A 20,017-nucleotide genomic window follows, 5' to 3' on the forward strand; every position below is an offset into this window, starting at 1 on the left:
TTTTGCGGTACGCGGGCCTCTCACTGTTGTGGCCTCTCCCGTTGCGGAGCACAGGCTCCGGACGCGCAGGCTCAGCGGCCACGGCTCACGGGCCCAGCAGCTCCGCGGCACGTGGGATCTTCCCGGACCGGGGCACGAACCCGTGTCCCCCGCATCGGCAGGCGGACTCCCAACCACTGCGCCACCAGGGAAGCCCCTGTGTTCTTCTTACTGGCAATATTTACCCATTACCCTTGTTCGGGGGTCCTTCGTAATCAATCAGAATTATATGAATGTGGAAGGTAGAACACATTCATATTGTCTCTCCCTGCCTCCCTCTATCACCTTCTTTAAGGGAAGGGAAGCACCTGGACAGATACATTCTCTCCTCTTTATTACCTTAACGGTGCTCATGCACTGGGCTGTAGAAACAACTTGGAAAGAGGGACTGTCCATTTATCCATTTCAGTAAATATGAATCATTGTAACTTGCAGTTAATCAAAAATGAAGCTAACGCTTAGTATAAAAACAGAGCTTTTAAGAGTCACCTTCCCGGGCTTCCCTGGTGGCGCGGTGGTTGAGAGTCCGCCTGCCGATGCAGGGGACACAGGTTCGTGCCCCGGTCCGGGAGGATCCCACGTGCCGCGGAGCGGCTGGGCCCGTGAGCCCTGGCCGCTGAGCCTGCGCATCCGGAGCCTGTGCTCCGCAACGGGAGGGGCCGCAACAGTGAGAGGCCCGCATACCGCAAAAAAAATTTGTGGGCTCTTTTAGATGACTTCACTGAAGTTCAGCAGTTAGAATTTAAGATCACTATTTCAGCATACAGAATATGTAAGTTTGATAAGATTAACAGAAAGAGTTTAATCTATTTTAGGAAGATCGAGTTGTTTTCCACACTTAGGTACCTAAGTGTTTGTCATCGATAATTGGCTGTGCTTATTATTTTCAGTGGAAAAAATGAGAGCATGACTCATATATCACTTGCTAGACAGAGCAGTTTGGGAAGAAAGTGAAAAATCAAATGAGATCATTGTGCGTATATATGTGTGTGTAATAATACGGAAAGGGGTTGGCATGTTCCTGCCAAAGACTGTGGTATTTAAAAAGAAGGCGGGGCTAGCCGGGAGTGAGAAGGAAGAGGGGACCCCAGACAGAAAGCTCTCATTGTGTAATGCTGATGTGAAAAGAGTAACTGTATTTATCTAAAGTAACTCAGGAAACAGCGTCTTTAAGAATAGATTTCTCATTAAAATGTGTTTTGGTTTTTAATAGACCTCTTGCAGTTTTTTTAGTGGGGCTTGGGGCTGCGGGATTTAAGAGAAAATTGAGTATAAAAATAGAAATTGTAGGGTACAGTAGCCCTATTTAGATTTCCTCAGGCATGATCTGCCCCCTGGTGGTACAACATGTTACTACTTTCAAAACTTTCATGCTAATTACTTATGAAACCAGAAAATAAGCCTATTTGGAATTAGGCAGGGACCACATAGATCAGTTTTTCTCTCACTTTACGAGCCTGTGTCACTGCTAGTCTTGTGGATTCTAGTCCAAGCCTTTTTGTTGGTCTCACTTTCAAGAGTTTCTCTCTCTTAAGCTCTTTATTTTACCCTTCTTGTGTACGTTTAAGCCAATGCTTATGCTATTATAGTTTCTAAAATATAAATATATGTTTAAAACTTCCATGAGCTTTTTTTAAGTCTAACTGACAAGGTCAGATTTTGACCTTGGTTGATCTAGTACATTTTAAGTGAATATCAGTTTGGGGCAGTCAGAGTTTAGTCTATTTTGTTTAGTCTGTTTTTCTCTTTTCAGTATGTATGAACTTTTAATGTAGTGTCGGCAAGGCCTGTGGTTAATTCGTCTGTGCACCTCATTGCCCAGGACAGTGTCTGATAGAAGGGCCAGCATCCAACAGCTGTCAATCAAAGGATGGGTGGGTGGAACAGCTGTTGGTTTAAGACCTCTGCTTGCTTTGCAGAACTTTTGGTTTTCCAAAATTGGAGTGATTTTTTTCCTTAACTATGTCTTTTATATTCTGGAATAATAATCGGGTGTTTGGTCTTTTTCTATTTTAGTAGTATTTTAGAAATAATTGAATTGGAATAGTGAACAAAACTTGCATCCTGTGTCAGAAGGGCACCAGCCAGAATAAGGCATGGGGCCTGCCTCACGCTCATATCAAATGGTAGTTTACCTTGTTAAAAAAGAAAAGACCCAATCACTGCCCTTTAGGAACTTTTGTTCTGATGGGAAGAAACTGATGTAAATAAGTAATTTCAGTACAGCCTGCCTAATGCTAAAATAGAAATGGGTACATGGTTGTTCAGAGAAGATGGCAGTAGATGCTCAGCAAGGAATCAAAAATATATCTCAGAGAAAGTGACATGTGATCATGAGTCCATTGGTACGTGGGAACAGTAGCAGGCAGAGAGGGAAGGAAGGGCACAGAAGCACTTGCAAAAACATGTGGAAGAACAAGGAACATATGCAAATAGAAGGTACGCCTGTAAGGTGTGGGATTTGCTAAGGACATGAAGGAACTGGTGTTCGAAAGGCAAGGAGGGAACTGCCATTCATTGAGAAAGACCAGAAGCCTTCTCTGGGGGAGCCGAGGCTCGGAGCTGTTGAGGGACCTGCCAAGGAGACTTGAGCGTGAGCTACAGGCACAGGACATGAACTTCTGTCTCCCCGTGTTAGTTTTGGAACAGAGTCCCACTTCCTGGTGCAGGGGCTCACCTTATGGGCTTTTTCCTGGTGCAGGGGCTTACCTTATGGGCTTTGTCCTGCTTGCTAAGACTTGCGGACCGAATCCTCTAGGCAGTAGAGAAGTTTCCAAAGTCTTGTAGCAAGCAGTGGAGTAATTAGTATATATTGTGAGAAAATCACATGAATCAGGACAATTTGATTCACAGGATGGAGAATGTCAGGTGTCAGCAGAGGTATCCTGTAAAGGGCCAGGGAGGACATACATATTTTCGGCTCTGTGGCTGAGATCGGCTCCATTACAACTACTCGACTCTGCCCTTGGAGTGCGGAAGTGCTCGTAGATAGAGCGCACGTGAACCGCCAGGCTGTGTTCCAATAAAACTTTATTTATAAAAACACGCAGAAGGGCAGACTTGGGGGCCACAGTGGGCCGATACCTGCACTGGAGGGGAGACTAGCCTGCGGGGTGGATAAAGGGTCCTGTTGCCATCAGAGGCCCTTTCCTTCAGGTGTGTTTTGATCCTTCCTCCCTGCTTTCCTGGGCACTTTGCTCCATCTTTGAGCCTCACTGCCCCTGATTCTTGGCCTCTTCTTTTCTACTGGACCATTGGCATTATCACTCAAAAATTTCTAGTACGCGTCTGCGTGACTCCCCAGACTTCAGTGCCTCCCCTGCCGACTTCTCCTCTGAGTTCCACACGTGTGTCCAGGCACCCTGAGGCATCATCGCGGAGGTGTCTGATGGGCATCTCAGGGGTGGCACCTCGTCAGTCCATCCTGAGTTTCTCCCAGAAACATGTTCCTCCTCTCATGCTTCTCATTCTTAGCAAGTGGACTCTCCATCCTACCAGGTCCCAAGCCTGAGATCCGGAAGTCATTCTTGGATCTAGAAGAGTCACCCTGCCCCCAACAGTTAAGGTCAAATTACCTACAGTAAACTGTACCAATCTCATATATCCAGTTCGATGAGTATTGATAAACGTGAACTGCTGTGTTACCAGCGCCCATGCAGGGGACCTGGGTTCTGTCCCTGGTCCAGGAAGATCCCACGTGCAAGCTCCCTGGGCTCTCCCGAGTCATTCCCCTGCTTCCCTGTCACTTACCAACCACCCAGACCAGGGCTGTCAGCCGGCCCCTCCCTCCTCCCTCCACCGTCTGTCTGGGGGCTGCTGGCTTCTCCTCTTTGCTGCCCCCTCCCCTTACCCTCTGCCCTCACTTCCTGCTTCCCCTCTTGTCTCCCTCGATCCACCTTCCTCACTCCATACTCCTCACCGGGTGATTTGATTCTTTAAAACCTAGACCCCGATCATGACGCTCTCCTGCTTAAAAACTGTCTTGAGACTTTCCCATTCTGCCTACGAAAAATTCTCAGAACTTTTAATATGGCGTCTGAGGCCTCATATCAGTGCTTTGATTATTTTTCTTTCCCTTTTTCATTTTCACGATTTAAAAAGTTTTTTTTTTTTTAACGGTATCAACTCATTTTGGTTCATCTGGGTGAACATGTTTTCTCTGAAGCCCATGTTTGTGTTTGTGGTCATGTTGGCGCCAAGGGTTAAGACTGTAACTGCCGCAGGCTAATGAGAAAAATGCAGGACTGGATATGTAAGTGATGTGTTCGCTGTAAGTGAAGGTGAATTAACATCATGATTGCTGTATGAGTTCATGTTTTATCGAGGCTGGAATAAAGGAACCAGGTGGATACGTGACTCATCACAGCGCCCGTGGTGGAAGAGCCTGCAGGCTCACAAGAGAAGCAGTGGACAGTCACAGTGCAAGGAGCGCTTCAGTTTAGGCAAAACAGCACTAACCAGGGGGTTAGGCTAGTCTTGTTAATTTGGATTTTATTGGTGTTATATTTTGTTTGTATTTAATTATGTAATTTATTCTGGCTTTATAGTTCTGTGATATGGTAAGCAAAGGAGTATATACTTAGTCATTATATCATTATAATGCTATAATATACATGCTATATGATCACATAGCGTGTATAATCAGGTTCACCAAGCAATTAACTCAGTTCTGTCCACCAGGAGACAGCGTCAGATCCCCCAGGTTGTTAAGGGCTCAGTCCTACAAGACTGCCATTCCCTCCACTTCAGATGCCAGTCATGTTGTCACCTGTGCTTCTGACCAGCCAGCTCTAGGTTGGAGCTTCCAATGACCCCCTCCTTGGGTTTGATTAATTTGCCAGAGCACCACACAGAACTCAAAACATTTTTACTTCCTAGATCACTGCTGTACTATAAAAGGATATAACTCGGGAACCGCCGGCTGGAAGAGATGCACATGGCATGGTGTGGGAAGGGTGGGGGAGCTCCCCTGCCCCCTCCAGGGAGCCGCTGTTCACCTCCTCGTGCGCACCAACCCAGAAGCTCTCTGAACCCTGTCCTTTTGGGGTTTATGGAGGCTTCATTACCTAGGCTTGACCGATTGATGAAATCATTGGCCATTGGCAATGAAACTCCATCTCCAGCCTCTCTCCCCTCCCCTATTGAAAAGAACCAGTTCCGTACTTGACTGGAAAACAGTGGCCTCTGAGTGGGACCCCAGCCCCTTCCCTTTCCTTCCCGACTGGCTGTGCAGGCTGCTCTCCCTTCCCCCAAGGCTCCAAGCCCTTTCCTCAAGCAGGAAAGGGAGGGTCTCCCTCCCCTCCCCCCTCCTTTCCCCATCCTTCAGTTTTCACCCAGTTAACTCCTGTGCGTGTCTCTGCATTTCAGTCTAAATGTCATTCCCCCAGAAAGGCGTTCGCTGAACCTGAGCCCTCCATCGAAATTATGAACCCTCCCATCTCCTGAGATTTATACTTGACAGCATTAACTGCAATTTGTGATTCTTTGATATCTCCTGCTGCTGCTGCTGGGTCATAAATACTGTCCGTGGCCATTTGTTTCAGGAGTGTGTTCCCAGCCCTCAGTGCAGCCTGACACATAGTAGGCGCAGGGATACTTAGGGAAGGAAGGAATACCTGCAGAGGTGCTCTTTCTCCATTGCTGTAAAGATCACGTTTTGTGACCCTCAGTAAATGTTTTCATGAGGAATGTTAAAGTCACAGGCAGGGGAGGGGAGGGAGAAGAGGCGAGTTAAATAAAACCTTGACATTAATGTCTGGGGGCATCTGGCATATTTCTGGGTTTTAACAATTTGTGAGTTATTTATATTCTTTGCCTTGTTCATGCCACACTGCCACAACCTCGTATATGCAGTCACCTTTTTCATCTCCTGGTGCAGAGTCCTATCTGAATTATGTGACATTGCTCTCAGGAGTACTTCCCAACCCTGGCTTCATAGTAGAATCATCTGGAAATTTTTAAAAAATACTGATGACTGAATTCTACCCTTACAGTTTCGGATCAGGGAGACAGTGGGTAATTCTCATGTCCAGCCAAGTTTGAGAACTACTGGTATACAAATCCGAGTTTCATTTTTGTTTCAAGTTTTACTTACGTATCAAAAGAGATGTACTTAAAGAAGATGCTTGAAGAAAATTTGCTACAATGAGGAAAAAAAATGTGGGCTGAAGCTGGTGGTAGATCAGTCTCCTTGATGGGTGAAGGACAATGTAAGTCTTGGGTTTTCTTCTCCTTGACCAGCCTTTGCTGTCCAGTTTGAACAACTTTTTCTCCACGGCTGTATAATTCCCGTGTTCGTCAGAGTAGACTAATTGCTGTGCTAATTGCTGTAACATCCCCCCAAATCTCAGAGGCATAACACAGGAGTGGCTTATTTCTTGCTATTTCACAGCCCCACGTGGGAAGGTGAGAGACTTGACTTTATGCCACACATCGCTTTGTTTTGGAGATGTGCCACCCTGAGGGCACCCGAACGGCAGGCCTGGAAGGCAGGGAGCCCAGAGGACCATGAGGGTGTTTAGCCACCCGAAGTGGAAATAGCGGATACCCCCCTTGCTCAGTTCAGCCGCCTTCTGGTTGAGTTGGCCACGTTCGGTCCTGGTTACGGATCGCTGCCCTTCCTGCAAGGGAGGTTGAAATGCCATCCACCTCTGAGTGCTGGAAGATATGCAGAGGTGGGTTTGGGGACCGTATAAAACATGACTTCTGCCTCACACGTTATAACTAGAGAACGTCTCCCTTTCAGTTTCGTTTGTTTTAACAAAATTTAACTGCCAGGTAGATGGGATATATATTTTTTTAAGTATCGAGAATTATTTAAATCTCTTCTTGCAACTTTCTCTTAGCTTCTGCTACTCATTCAGTGCCCCCTTGCTGAATGTCTCCTCTGTGCCAGCCCCCAGGCTAGGCAGGTGCCAGCTGCGCAGAGATGAATGCTCAGCCCCGCCCTGGGAAGATTCTGGTTGCTGATAACAGAAAAGCTCACCAGAGCTGGTGTCACTTGCGTGGGCCTCGATTATCTCAGACGGCAAGGCAGGGGCAGGGGCAGGGTTCAGCCACTCCCACTGGGCGCTTCTCTGATTGTCTTGCCTTTTGCTTTCCAATCTCAAGATAGCTGTGGATTCCCAAGTATTTGTGTGTGTGTGTGTGTGTGTGTGTGTGTGTGTGTGCGCGCGCGCGCGCGCGCGCATACCTCCCCAGGAGCCTCAGCACACTTGACGTTAAGTCTCTTTGGCCGGCATCCTGACACCTGCCCACGGCCAACCACCTTATCATCTGCGCAGGGAATGGAATTACCGTGATTGGCCTCAATCAGTGGAGATTCCCCTGGGCCTGCAGCATCCAGCTGGGCACGCCGGTGTCACCTCTGTGTCATTTCCTCTCCTTTATTACATGTGCTTAATCATTCACCATGTTATCTGCAAAATTCCTCTTTCATAACCTCCTAGCTCTTGACACTCAACGGGGGTGCTGTGTTAGAACTTGCGGAGGCCTCATCTGTTTATCTCCCCCTTTGAGCAGTTATGAACCTGTTACCCTGTGATAGTGTTGGTTTTCACGTACCGTTACTTAACGCCATGGGTTTACTTTTCTCGTAAGTTATTTGCCCTCTTACTACTCTCTTCTCCCTGTGGTACCGAGCAGGGTGCCTTACACAAAATTGACTGGGTCTCTCCTTCCAAATCTCTCCTCTCCATCTCTTCCCTTTCATCTCCAGCCTGGTTGTACTTGTCCATGGCCTGACCACCACATGCCTAGATCATAACAGCAGCTGGTCTCCTGCTGGAGATCTGGAGCACGACTTCAGAGCTGTGTTCCTCACGGGTGACCTTGATGGGCTTGGCCTTCACCTTCTGTCTCCTGTGGTGGCCTCAGAACCATCAACCTCCATCCTTTTGCCCTTTCTCTGCCCACTCTGGTCTCGGTCCAGTTGACCAAACCAGAATCCCACCCCTGTAGACCTCCCGCAGCTCCTCTGGCCTCTCTGCTTTCGTTCACAGGGTCGTCTGACCCCGAATCCTTCCGCTTTCCTCTTTGCCTGGCTGACGTTTGCCGGTCCTTTGTGACACAACTCAGATCCCATTAACTCCTCTTATTTGCCCTGCCCCCCACTCTCCCCAGCTCCAGCGCCTCGAGGTTGCTTTGTTCACTTTTCGTTAATCATCGCTGAAGCAGCATCTCTGCAGGACGCTGGATTGCTGACAGACCTGCTGTTCAATTCTGACCCGCGCCCTTAGCCGCTGCCTGCCTCATGGGATTATTACGGGAATAAAGTGCCCAAGTGTGGGTAGAGTACCTGCAGGTTCATTCCCTTGTCCCCTCAATATTTATGAATGATTGCATTTTTGTGCGTATTTACCAGAAAGTTACCACTAACATGTTCATTCATTTAACAGATGCTTACTGAGTGTCTGCCACCAGCCAGGCACTGTTGAGGGGTCTGTGACACTTTAGTGAACAAAACCCCAATCCCGGCCTTTGCAGAGCTTACCTGCCACGAAAGGCACCGTCCCTCTTATTACCTGAGCTTCGTGAAGGTGGTACCTTCTGTTTAGCTTGTAGGCTGAGGGAGTCATTGGCAACACGGAGGCCACGTAGCTGCCAGGCGGAGGGACTCTTCTCTGTAACTCAGTACTCTGAGCTCTTTCCCACTGTTCAGGAGTTGTACAGAGTGAAGTAAGTCAGAAAGAGAAAAACAAATAGCGTATATTAACGCATACGTGTGGAACCTAGAAAAATGGCACAGGTGAACCGGTTTGCAGGGCAGAAATAGAGACACAGACGCAGAGAACAAACATGGACACCAAGGGGGGAATGCGGAGGGGGGTGGTGGTGGTGGGATGAACTGGGAGATTGGGATTGACCTGTATACACTAATATGTATAAAATGGATAACTAGTAAGAACCTGCTGTATAAAAAATAAAATAAAATTCAAAAACAAAAAGTTGCTCTGTGGACGAATTGGACTGACACTGGCCAAGCTGGGTTTTGTTGTTGTTGTTGTTGTTTTAATTAGAAGCACAAATTTCTGCATGCTGTCTTTCAGTGGTGAAAGCGGGGCAGGTAAGACCGAAAGCACTAAGTTGATCCTCAAGTTTTTATCAGCCATCAGTCAGCAGTCTCTGGACTTGTCCTCGAAGGAGGAGACATCGTGTGTTGAACAAGCCATTCTTGAGAGCAGGTATTTGGCCATCGTGTTTCTCGTTTCCAACTAATAGGATTCACTTTCCTCACCGTTTGGCTTATTTAAGGAAGAGTTGAAACTCGGGGTGCTCTCTTCTCTTTTTCTTGACTTGGCTTTCACGATTCCTCAAGGAAAAGTCTCCACACACACACAGCGATTTCTAATGACCTGAGCCCCCATCGCTGTACCATGTTTGAGTTGGTGGCTGAGTGAGTGAGGCACATTCTGCAGCTGCCTCTTACCTGGCAGCCCTTGACTGGCTGTTGGGAGGCCTCGTTATCGGCAGAAATTCCAGCCTCCGTCCACCACATCACAGAGGGCTTAGTGGTCAAATCTTTGGAGGCATCTTATGAGCACAATGGCACTGTATAGCCTCTCGTGTTGCAGAACAATGCCACATCGATGGCAGTGACCTCAGAGCTTTGAAAGAGGGCCATGGTGCGGTAGCCTCTGAAATTCTAATTAAAATGTGTAATTGCCCTGTGTCTGATTGGTGCCTTGTAAGGTTTTAGAACCAGTAGGGACTTTTCAGGTCCTATTACTTAGAAATTAGTCCAGGAGTCAGCAAACTTCAGCCTGACGCCGGTATCCTGCAGCCTGTTCGGGTTTTGTTTTTTTAGCCTTCAAAATTTATTTTTTAAATTGTGCTAAAATGCACATAACAAAAAATGTATAACTTTCAATATTTTTCGGTGTACAGCTTAGTGGCATGAAGTGCATTCACATTGTTGTGCAGCAGTCACCACCATCCATCTCTAGACCGTTTTCATCTTCCTCCTGCAGCCCGTTTTTTTTTTTTTTTTTTTTTTTTTTTTTTTTTTTTTGCTTTCACCACTTAGAAAATTCCAAGGGTTTTAGGAGCTCTGTGCTGGAAATGGGGACGGAGATCAGATATATATATATATTTTTTAATCACAATGTCTCAGATGAACTTACCACTTATGCGGGCCTCTCACTGTTGTGGCCTCTCCCATTTGTGGAGCACAGGCTCCGGACGCGCAGGCTCAGTGGCCATGGCTCACGGGCCCAGCCGCTCCGCGGCATGCGGGATCTTCCCGAAACGGGGCACGAACCCGCGTCTCCTGCATCGGCAGGCGGACTCTCAAGCACTGCGCCACCAGGGAAGCCCGTGCAGCCCGTTTTGATAAATAAAACCTTATAGGAACACAGATACCCTCGTTTGCATATTGTTTACAGCTGCTTTCGAGCTGTAGTGGCAGAGCTGAGTAGCTGCATCAGAGGCCACATGGCCCACAAAACCAAAAGTATTTACTATCTGATCCTCTGCAGAAAAAGATGGCTGACTCCTGACCTAATCTGGCCACATTTTACAGTCGGAGGAGACCCAAGGAAGTTGTATGTTCCCCCCGGGACGTACAACATGTGGGTGAAATTTCCAGGGCTGGGACTTATTCACTTCCTAGAATTCAAGCGGGGGCTTTTCCTGTGCAACCCCTGGCTCGGGTATGTAAGCTGATCTGTATGGGGACCAGCCATCGTGGTCTCCTTGACTCTCTGGAGCATCCTCTGCCCGCACACCCAGCTGCGAGTTCTCTGCCCCAAGATGGGCGCGCATTATCAACCCATTTCAGCAAGTGCTGGGAAAATCCGGCTCTTCTGTAAATAAACATGATCGCCCCAGGTCCCTTTGATTTCAGATTTTTCTTGCAGTTGTCTGCTTTGCCATCGGTGAGGACTGTCGTTGCCAGTTTTAGATGGACCCTAATTAACACCGGCTGCTGTCCTGGCTTCTTTCACAGCCCCATCATGGAAGCCTTCGGCAACGCCAAGACCGTGTATAACAACAACTCCAGTCGCTTCGGGAAGTTTGTTCAGCTGAACATCTGCCAGAAGGGAAATATCCAGGGCGGGAGAATCGTAGATTGTATCCTGTTTCGTTTAGCTTTTGGTCTGTAGTACTATGGCTCTCTAGTGGAAACTGTTCTTGCTTATCCTAAGGACAGATAACAGGATATGAAACGTTTCTTTCTGGTTCTACCTAGTTACTGCTCCAGTATTACTGTGCTTGACCCGTTAGTTATCCTAGGAGATGAGGAGCCGTCTTTCTTTGGGGAAGTTCTGATATCATGTCCCTAATCTGCAAATTTGGACTCCTAACCAAACATCGTATATTTGTTGTTTGAAATCAATTCTTTAACTAGCGTGGTACTTCCTGGGTACATGTGTCATGTCTGAAATTGGATTTTGATGAAACAGTCTGTATTGTTTGCGTACCTTTTGCACCAGAAGTCTCAATGTCCAAGACACGGGAAATTGTAATTACTTGGGCAGCAAAGAATAGAAAACTAAAGACTAATTGAGCCTCCTGTATCCTTGTTTTGTTCCTTCACTTGCCATTGCTTATCACATGAAGATTTATTAGAAAAAGTAAGTAAACGTGATTTAATTCACATTATCTCTCACAATAACTGTTTTCGGCAATTACCGGCTCACGGTCATTAAGCAGAGGAAACATCTCTGAACAGAAATCTGATTTCTCTTCACAGAACCGAGTAGTAAGGCAAAATCCCGGGGAAAGGAATTATCACATATTCTATGCGCTGCTGGCAGGGCTAGAGCGTGAAGAGAAAGGTGAGTGATGGGACAGCTGCAGAGACATATGTGCTCGCAGCTCATTTTGCCTTTAAACCCATCTGTGAATGAGGAGACATCTGTTTGGACTTTGTTGCTCTTCCACCAATTGAAACGAAATGTGTGAGATGACCAAAGACACTGAGTTCATTTAGAGCCAGATAACGTAGGGGGAAAATCATCAATAGAGAAATCGTGAATTTTTTTGGTTTGTTTTGGAATCTTAGTTCTTTTCTGATTTAAAGAATATTTGTGAAAAATACATAATGTGGGCTTCCCTGGTGGTGCAGTGGTTGGGAGTCCGCCTGCCGATGCGGGGGACACGGGTTCGTGACCCGGTCCGGGAGGATCCCACATGCCGTGGAGCCGCTGAGCCTGCGTGCCCAGAGCCTGTGCTCCGCAACGGGAGAGGCCACAACGGTGAGAGGCCCATGTACCGCCAAAAAAAAAAAAAAAAAAAAAAAAAAACCATAATGTATTACAACTGGTTTTACTTTTAAGTCACACCCAAATAACGCTAATTTCTAAACATTTGACTTTTAAAAAAACAATCAACACAGGATCCTCATCAGTTACTTTTTTCAGTAACATTTTCTTCCATCCCACCGAATTTAATCATTCTGTTTTCCCTAGATGATGCTTAAGAGGGAATGTTTTAATCTTAATAGTGGACCATTAGGGGCATAGAATTATTTTTGTACTTTAAAAAATAAAGTTGCAAAGTGAAAACTCTTTTAAATTATGTCTTACCCTGGCCAGTCAAATACTGATGTTGTTTTTCTTTTTCTTTTCGTAGAAGAATTTTATTTATCTGTGCCAGAAAACTACCACTACTTGAATCAATCTGGATGTGTAGGAGACAAGACAATCAGTGACCAGGAATCCTTTAGGGAAGTTATTGTAAGTTACTTTCCTCTTTTCCTTTATTAAAGGTGACCAAAATAAAGAAAAAGTGACAGCTTTCATTTCTGCTTCAAAAAAATTTTTTTAATAAAAAAAGAAATCACATTTGTACCGCTGTGCGAGAATAGGTCCTTTCTTCTTGTTCCAAGTCATGGAAGGGAATCCTCTCTCTTTAGAAGATGGTGAATGTCTGACATTCAGGACAGATGGGTGGTTGGCTTGGAATAGCGGTCAGAAAAGCAAAACAAAAAAATCACAGGTTTGGGACTGGAGCAAGCAGATCCTCTGTTTCGGGGCTTACAATTAAAATTTTTTTTGAATAATTGGTTCCACAGTTAAAAAGAAATCTGTCAACAGTTAGACCAGGTGACTCTTCGGGTCTCATCCTGTTCTCATAGCCTCATTCTGGTAAGCAATTCTGATCACACAGGAGTAGTCATTTTAAGACTGCAGTGTGGACCTGTGCGGTTTCCTGCAGTTCTCAAGTTTCCTGGGACTTTGTTATAAAGTGACTGCATTTAGGAAGCCTGGTCATCGAGCATTATTAACAGCCCCACCTGACTGAGTGGGGCTGGTAGATTTCATCAGCGTGGTCTCAGTTCCTTTGCCAGAGTCGTTAGTTCAGCATTTGGAGTCAGCGGATCTAGAATTGATTCATCATAAATGCAGCTAACGCCGACTGAGCGCCTACTCTGCGGACTTACCATCTCTCTGCTTCTAACGAGCCTGTGAGGGTAGAACTATGGTTGTCTATGTTCTGTGACTCAGAGAGGTTGGTGACCAGTCTAACCACACACAGCACCTAATAGAGCCTGTATCCAGACAAAGTCTAACTAACTCCAAATCCCACACTCTAACCAGGAGACAGGTAGGTAGTCACTGCTCTACGTGCACCCAGATTTGTCTTTCTAGTTGTTGTCGACAACTTGCTTCTATATCCCCATTTACTTTTCTAGATTGTTCATAAGAATGCCTCGTGGAATGGAATCAAAGTATATTTTTAAATGGATATATATCACATCATTTCCCCACATCTAATGTATGTATCCTTAAACTGAAAATGAAATTAAAAACAGACGAGGCTATAATATCGTGATCCTCTTCCTCTCAGCCTTTCTTTTAAAGATGTCCCATTCTGCCATTTATAACGTAGAGAGGTGTCTCTGTCATCTCTCATTCCTTCATCCTATTAACAAAAAGCCTCCCGCTGACAGCACCTTTTGCTGTGTACCTACCCTAGGCGGCATGGGATTTGGCCCTGCAAATTGGTCTTTAAGAGATGTTTAAGTATGTAAAATTGTCTTTCTCAATTTTATTTTGGCGTCCTGGACATCTTTAACTACACGAGCTTTCTCCATTTACTTTGTGATGGAAGGTGGTTGTTTGCAGTGGTAGACAGACTCCCAGTTATTCAAGTTGCAGTGCCACTGCAGGGCCATACTGACTAGCTCACTGGCCGCAGTGAGCCAGTGGGCAGCGAGGCCCTCCCTCGTCCTGGGAGTGCCTGGAGAGAGGGTACTCTGATGGCTTCCTCTTGGGGCATTGTTTTCTGATTCGGAATTGTTTGCTCTTTCTGGTAGCTACCGGGAAGCTTGTGGAGCTTGGCCTGTTTTCAGTGATAGCTAGCTTTTATTTTTAAATTGCAATGATAGGTTTTGGCATTTGAAATTTGGTCCTACGATGAAAGGACATGTCATCTAGAAAGGAAGAAAACTTTACACGTGAAATTGACATAGTGAATGTACACACCAGACTTATAAGAATTCTATTTATAGATACTTAAATATTTACTTTGCAATTACTTTTTAGAGTCCATATATATAATCCCTACATTCTGCTGAAGAAATAAAGACGATTGGAATAGATTATGCTATTGTTGTTTTATCATGTAATTCGTCTTTATTTTCTTCCAAAATCGAATACCATTTAAATTTGTATCTTCATACTTTAATTCCGTAAAGCTCCTTTTCCCAGAGGTTTTGAGAGTAAAGGAAGGGAAGGGACCACATTCTTTTGGGACTCAAGGACATTTGTTTGAAGAATGTGTTAAAACGTTAACGGAGAGAGATTATTTCTGTGAATTACATATGAAAATGTCACCTCTGGTATTTTCAGCTACTAAAAAAAACCCAAAAAACATTATTCCTTTTTATCAACTTTAATGTCAGTATACTCTGGCAATAGGACCTTTTAAGAATTTTGCTTATTTCATTAAGAATTCATGTATTTTTAGAATTCCTTATTGATACCAACTGACATTAGTATAAATATGTACCTGTGAGGGATCCTGAGCCATTTTAAGGAACCTAGTTTTTCCTGGGGCAGAGATGGTGAACATATGCTAAATTTCGTAGCCGTTTTTTTTGCAGCCTTCCAAGTTCCCCTATAAATTGTTGAGTCAGGATGAAGCTATTTCAAGTCAGTAACAACGAATTTATTTTTACTGCCTGTGTTTGACCCACCAGAATGGTGGCTGATGAAGTGCCTGGGGGAGTAACAAGAGTCTTTGATGAGTGACGATCTCTTCATTCTTTGACTCCACACATATTGAATGTTAATGGCATGCCTGGCCATGGACCAGGACTGGGGTTTCCTGACCATTTAGGTCTTACTGGGTGTACCCATGGATTTTTGATGGTGTGAGCCCATGCATCCATAAATTGAGTCCTCGTGAGTCAGATATTATAAAGATTTAAAGGGCTCTCAGCCATAAAAAAGAAACAATATAATGCCATTCGCAGCAACATGGATGGACCTAGAGGTTGTCATACTGAGTGAAGTAAGTCAGACAGAGAAAGACAAATACCACATGATATCGCTTATATGTGGAGTCTTAAAAAAGGCTGCACATGAACTTATCTACAAAACAGAAATAGAGTTACAGATGTAGAAAATAAACTTATGGTTACCAGGGCATGTTGGGGGGGAGGGATAAATTGGGACATTGGGATTGACATATGCACACTACTATATATAAAATAGATAACTAATAAGGACATACTGTATAGCACAGGGAACTCTACTCAGTACTCTGTAATGGCCTATATGGGAAAAGAATCTAAAAAAGAGTGGGTATATGTATATGTATAACTGATTCACTTTGCTGTACACCTAAACTGACACAACATTGTAAATCAACTACACCCCAGTAAAAATGAAAAATAAATGAAGGGCTGACTTTATACCTCAGTTTTGCCACAGTTGAAAACTTCAGTCTCGGGCTTCCCTGGTGGCGCGGTGGTTAAGAATCCGCCTTTGGGACTTCCCTGGTGGCACAGTGGTTGAGAATCTGCCTGCCAATACAGGGGACATGGGTTTGAGCCCTGGTCCAGGAAGATCCCACATGCTGCGGAGGAACTAAGCCCATGCTCCACAACTACTGAGCCTGCGCTCTAGAGCCCACGTGCCACAACCACTGAAGCCTGCACGCCTAGAGCCCGTGCTCCACAACAAAGAGAAGCCACCGCAGTGAGAAGCCCGTGCACTGCAACAAAGAGTAGCCCCCGCTCGCCTAGAGAAAGTCTGCGTGGAGCAAGGAAGACCCAACGCAGCCAAAAATAAAATAAATAAAATAAATTTAAAAGATAATGATAAAATTTTAAAAATTTTAAAACTTCAGTCTCGTTCACTGTTGGAAAATATGGGGGTAGAAGCAAATTTTATATTATAAAATAACATCATCTTGCCTAATATAAAATTACACAATGAATTACCAAAGAACTTAACTTGTGATTTACTGTGCCCAGAACAAGCCTCCTCTCCCCCCATTTTATTCATTTCACTTGTTCGTGACTCGCCTGAGGTCCGTTGGCTCCCTTGGATGGCGCTCCCCACCTCACCGCTGAGACCCTGAGTGGATGTACCTTTTGTACCTGAAATCCGCCCCTCTTCCCTGTTTGTTTCTAGCGTGAGAAGCCTGGCTTCCTTCCTTTCATCCTTAATGGTTGGGGTTGTATCATGTACTTGTCGCCACCACCCCACCACGCACACAGTCACCTGTTTTCTATGTGCTTAATAAAGACTTTACTGAAAACATTTTGTATAACTGTGTGCCAGTTTTATAACTAAATCGCTATTTAGCACTTCTGAACTGTGCTGAGAATTTCCCAGGGTTTTTTTTTTTTGAGTCTTGAGCCATATTGTTGAGAAAACATAATTATAAGGAGGCTTAACAACAGTGTAAACCAACTGTATTTCAATAAAAATTTTTTTAAAAAAGAAGGCTGAAAGGGACTACTCTTGCCAAAGGGGTGGAGATTGCTACTAAAAAGACTGTAAAATAGGACAGTAGGAGACAATGAATGGAGACTCTTGCTGGCGCTGGTGATAATTGTCTGCAGCCATTAAATTACCCCATGGTCTGATTAATGCAGTTGCCACTTGTCACCACACTCCTAACTAATTAACTAATTCACTTAGAGTTAAACTTGAAAGTGAAAAAGTTACAAATTTGTTCATACAGTGAGCCCGTTTTATTCACTTGCTTTCGTACCTCCCTGTGTAATCTTTGTATGTATTTTCAGAACTTAACCAAGAATTTTTTTCACAGATTATCTTTTGATATTTTTCATTCTACAGTTTGAAATTGTCTACTACTGGGAACTTATTTTTTGAAGATCTTTTTTTTTTTTTTTTTTTTTTAACCCAGGTATAGAGGAGATTTTTTTTTTTTTTTTAGTTGAAGTGTAGTTGATTTACAATGTTGTGTTAGTTTCTGGTGTACAGCAAAGTGATTCAGTTGTACATATATATTGTTTTTTGTGTTTTCCATTATGGTTTATTACAGGATATTGAAGATGGTTCCCTGTGCTGTACAGTAGGACCTTGTTTATCTATTAGTTTGTATCTACTAATCCCAAGCTCCCACTCCAACCCTCCCCCACGCCCTCTCCCCTTCCCCCCACCCGTGGCAACCACGAGTCTATGGAAGATCTTCTTTAGTGTTGTATAGAGTCCAGGCAGGTGACTTAACAGTGAAAATTTTCATTTCTGTGGTCATCCTAAAATGAGCTTAGAAAATTTTTATAAATTAGTGTTGAATACGTCTTGTGATACATGAGGAAAACTTTAGTCATAGAAAGGGAAAATATTAACTTTTCACAGCATACGTGCTTTATAATTATTTTGCTGAGGTCTGATTTGGTCCTTACCACTGTTTGAAAAGTCTTGAGCATAATAAATAATCTGTATTTCTTAGCCATATTTCTTTGCTTTTAGAATAAGTAAATTTTTTTTTTTTTTTTTTTTTTTTGCGTTACGCGGGCCTCTCGCTGTTGTGGCCTCTCCCGTTGCGGAGCACAGGCTCCGGACGCGCAGGCTCAGCGGCCATGGCTTCCGGGCCCAGCCGCTCCGTGGCAGGTGGGATCTTCCCGGACCGGGGCACGAACCCGTGTCCTCTGCATCGGCAGGCGGACTCTCAACCACTGCGCCACCAGGGAAGCCCAGAATAAGTACATTTGAATAATTATTTTCCCGTAGGCTTTTAAAGATTGATAAGCACTAGGCTAATAGTTCCTCTTCTTTGTGTCAGTTTCTGTCTGGACCCATGAAATGATAGTCTTCTCTACCTTGGTGAAACAGTTCATTGTCTTTTAATATTTTTGTAGTCAATTTTATTGCATTATAATGTACCTATAATAAAATGCCCTCATGGAAAGTGTATAAAGTGAATTTTTAATTTATGCACCCATATACGCACAACCACAGTCAAACCGAAGGACAGTTCTACCCCCTAAAAGTTGCTTGTCCCCCTTCGTAGACAATCCCAGCCCCAGCCCTAGGAAACCTAGGAAAGTGTGTCTTTTCTAGAGTTTCCTGTAAATGAAATCATACAGAATCTATTCTCCTGTGTCTAGCTTCTTTCACTCATCCAAACCACACATCACTCAATTATTCTTTTTCTGGTGAGTAGTATTCCACTGAATAGACAGCAATCTGTTTACCCATTCATCCATTAAGAGACTCGGTTGTTACAGTAAAAACATGTCAACAACATTAAAAGACATCATCTAATGCCGTGTCCATTAACCTACCAGCAGTAACATGGCAACTATTTTTAATTTTGTAGATTTTCTTCCCAGATGATTTTCTTGAAGAAATTAGTTACAAAAATAATTTTTTGCTTTTTGCATACAGCGATCATAAATATCATTTCTATATAATGTTCATAATTTCCTTTAAAAACTATATACTGTTCTAACATGTTCATTTGCTATGTTGGACTTGTCTGATTGTAGGAGAGCTAGACTTTTTTTTCTCTCTGAAAGTGTTGTTAAGAAAACACTGTAGTGAATATTTTACAAAACTTTCTTTCCTGTTGAGATTTTCCTCAGAACAAATCTCCAGTGTTGCAGTGAAGGGAGATTACACAGGAGATGGACTTTCTAAGGACATAAAAAGAAAAAAGCATAGAGCTGGATAGACAGTAAGTTCCTAGACTTTGGGTTCATCAGGCCTGACTTTGAATCTTGGTTGTGTAACCCTGAGAAAGTTAAGTAACCTCTCTGAACATTATAAGATTTTGTACATATGTGGCCCAGCACAATGCTGCCCCATAATCTTGTTTTCCAAAAAGATTATGCTAACTTATACTACCAGTGACCAGTGCATATATACCCCACTTTCACCCATTTTATCAATCAGAAAAAGTTTTGCTAATTTAATGGAAGTGATCTCATTTTCTTCAATTTGTGCATATTGGATTTCTAGGAAGGAAAACATTTCTCTATGGATTTGCATTTCCTCTTACGAGAAGTGCCTATTTTATTTTCATTGCTCATGTGTCTCTTAATATAGCTCTTGCTCCTTGCCTTACAATTTTTTTCTTTTAATTCTGTTTCCCTGTCTGTTGTTTTTGCCCTTTGTTTCTGGCTTTGTTTTTTCCTTGTAAAGAAATTAAACTCTTCACATTTTAAAATCTCCAGTCATTTCCTTTTGCAGTTTCTATGGCTTCAAAGTGCTGTGTGGCTTCCTTCTTCCCCATCTCCTGTGGTCATTGTAACAATTATGGGTCCGAGTTCTCTTTGTAGCTTATGTTCATCAGTATAGCCAGCAATTCTGTCCTCAGTTGTGTGTGCACGCGTGTGTGCGGTGTGTGTGTGTTGGAGGGGGCTATTTAGCTCTTTTTCTGATGAGAATATGGCTCCCAAATCATAAGAGAAAATGAGCAATTTTTTTTTTTTTTTTTGGGGTACCGGGGCCCCTCCCTCCGGGGGCCCCGCCCGTTGCGGAGCACGGGCTCCGGACGCGCAGGCTCAGCGGCCATGGCTCAGGGGCCCAGCCGCTCCACGGCATGTGGG

The 20,017-nt window shown here is 44.2% G+C and overlaps 1 protein-coding gene across 1 annotated transcript in view; it reads left to right on the forward strand.

Annotated features, from left to right (window-relative positions):
* MYO10 (myosin X) overlaps nt 1-20,017 on the forward strand; it is a 223,371-nt gene that overhangs the window by 117,509 nt on the left and 85,845 nt on the right. The window contains exons 5-9 of the mRNA XM_007448889.1: nt 9,087-9,221; nt 10,985-11,109; nt 11,599-11,612; nt 11,732-11,816; nt 12,613-12,716. Coding sequence (XP_007448951.1) covers nt 9,087-9,221; nt 10,985-11,109; nt 11,599-11,612; nt 11,732-11,816; nt 12,613-12,716 — 463 coding nt within the window. The remainder of the gene's footprint in view (nt 1-9,086; nt 9,222-10,984; nt 11,110-11,598; nt 11,613-11,731; nt 11,817-12,612; nt 12,717-20,017) is intronic.

The sequence above is a fragment of the Lipotes vexillifer genome, unplaced genomic scaffold (genome assembly GCF_000442215.2).
Source record: "Lipotes vexillifer unplaced genomic scaffold, Lipotes_vexillifer_v1.1 scaffold778, whole genome shotgun sequence".
In the NCBI taxonomy this organism is placed as follows: domain Eukaryota; kingdom Metazoa; phylum Chordata; class Mammalia; order Artiodactyla; family Lipotidae; genus Lipotes; species Lipotes vexillifer.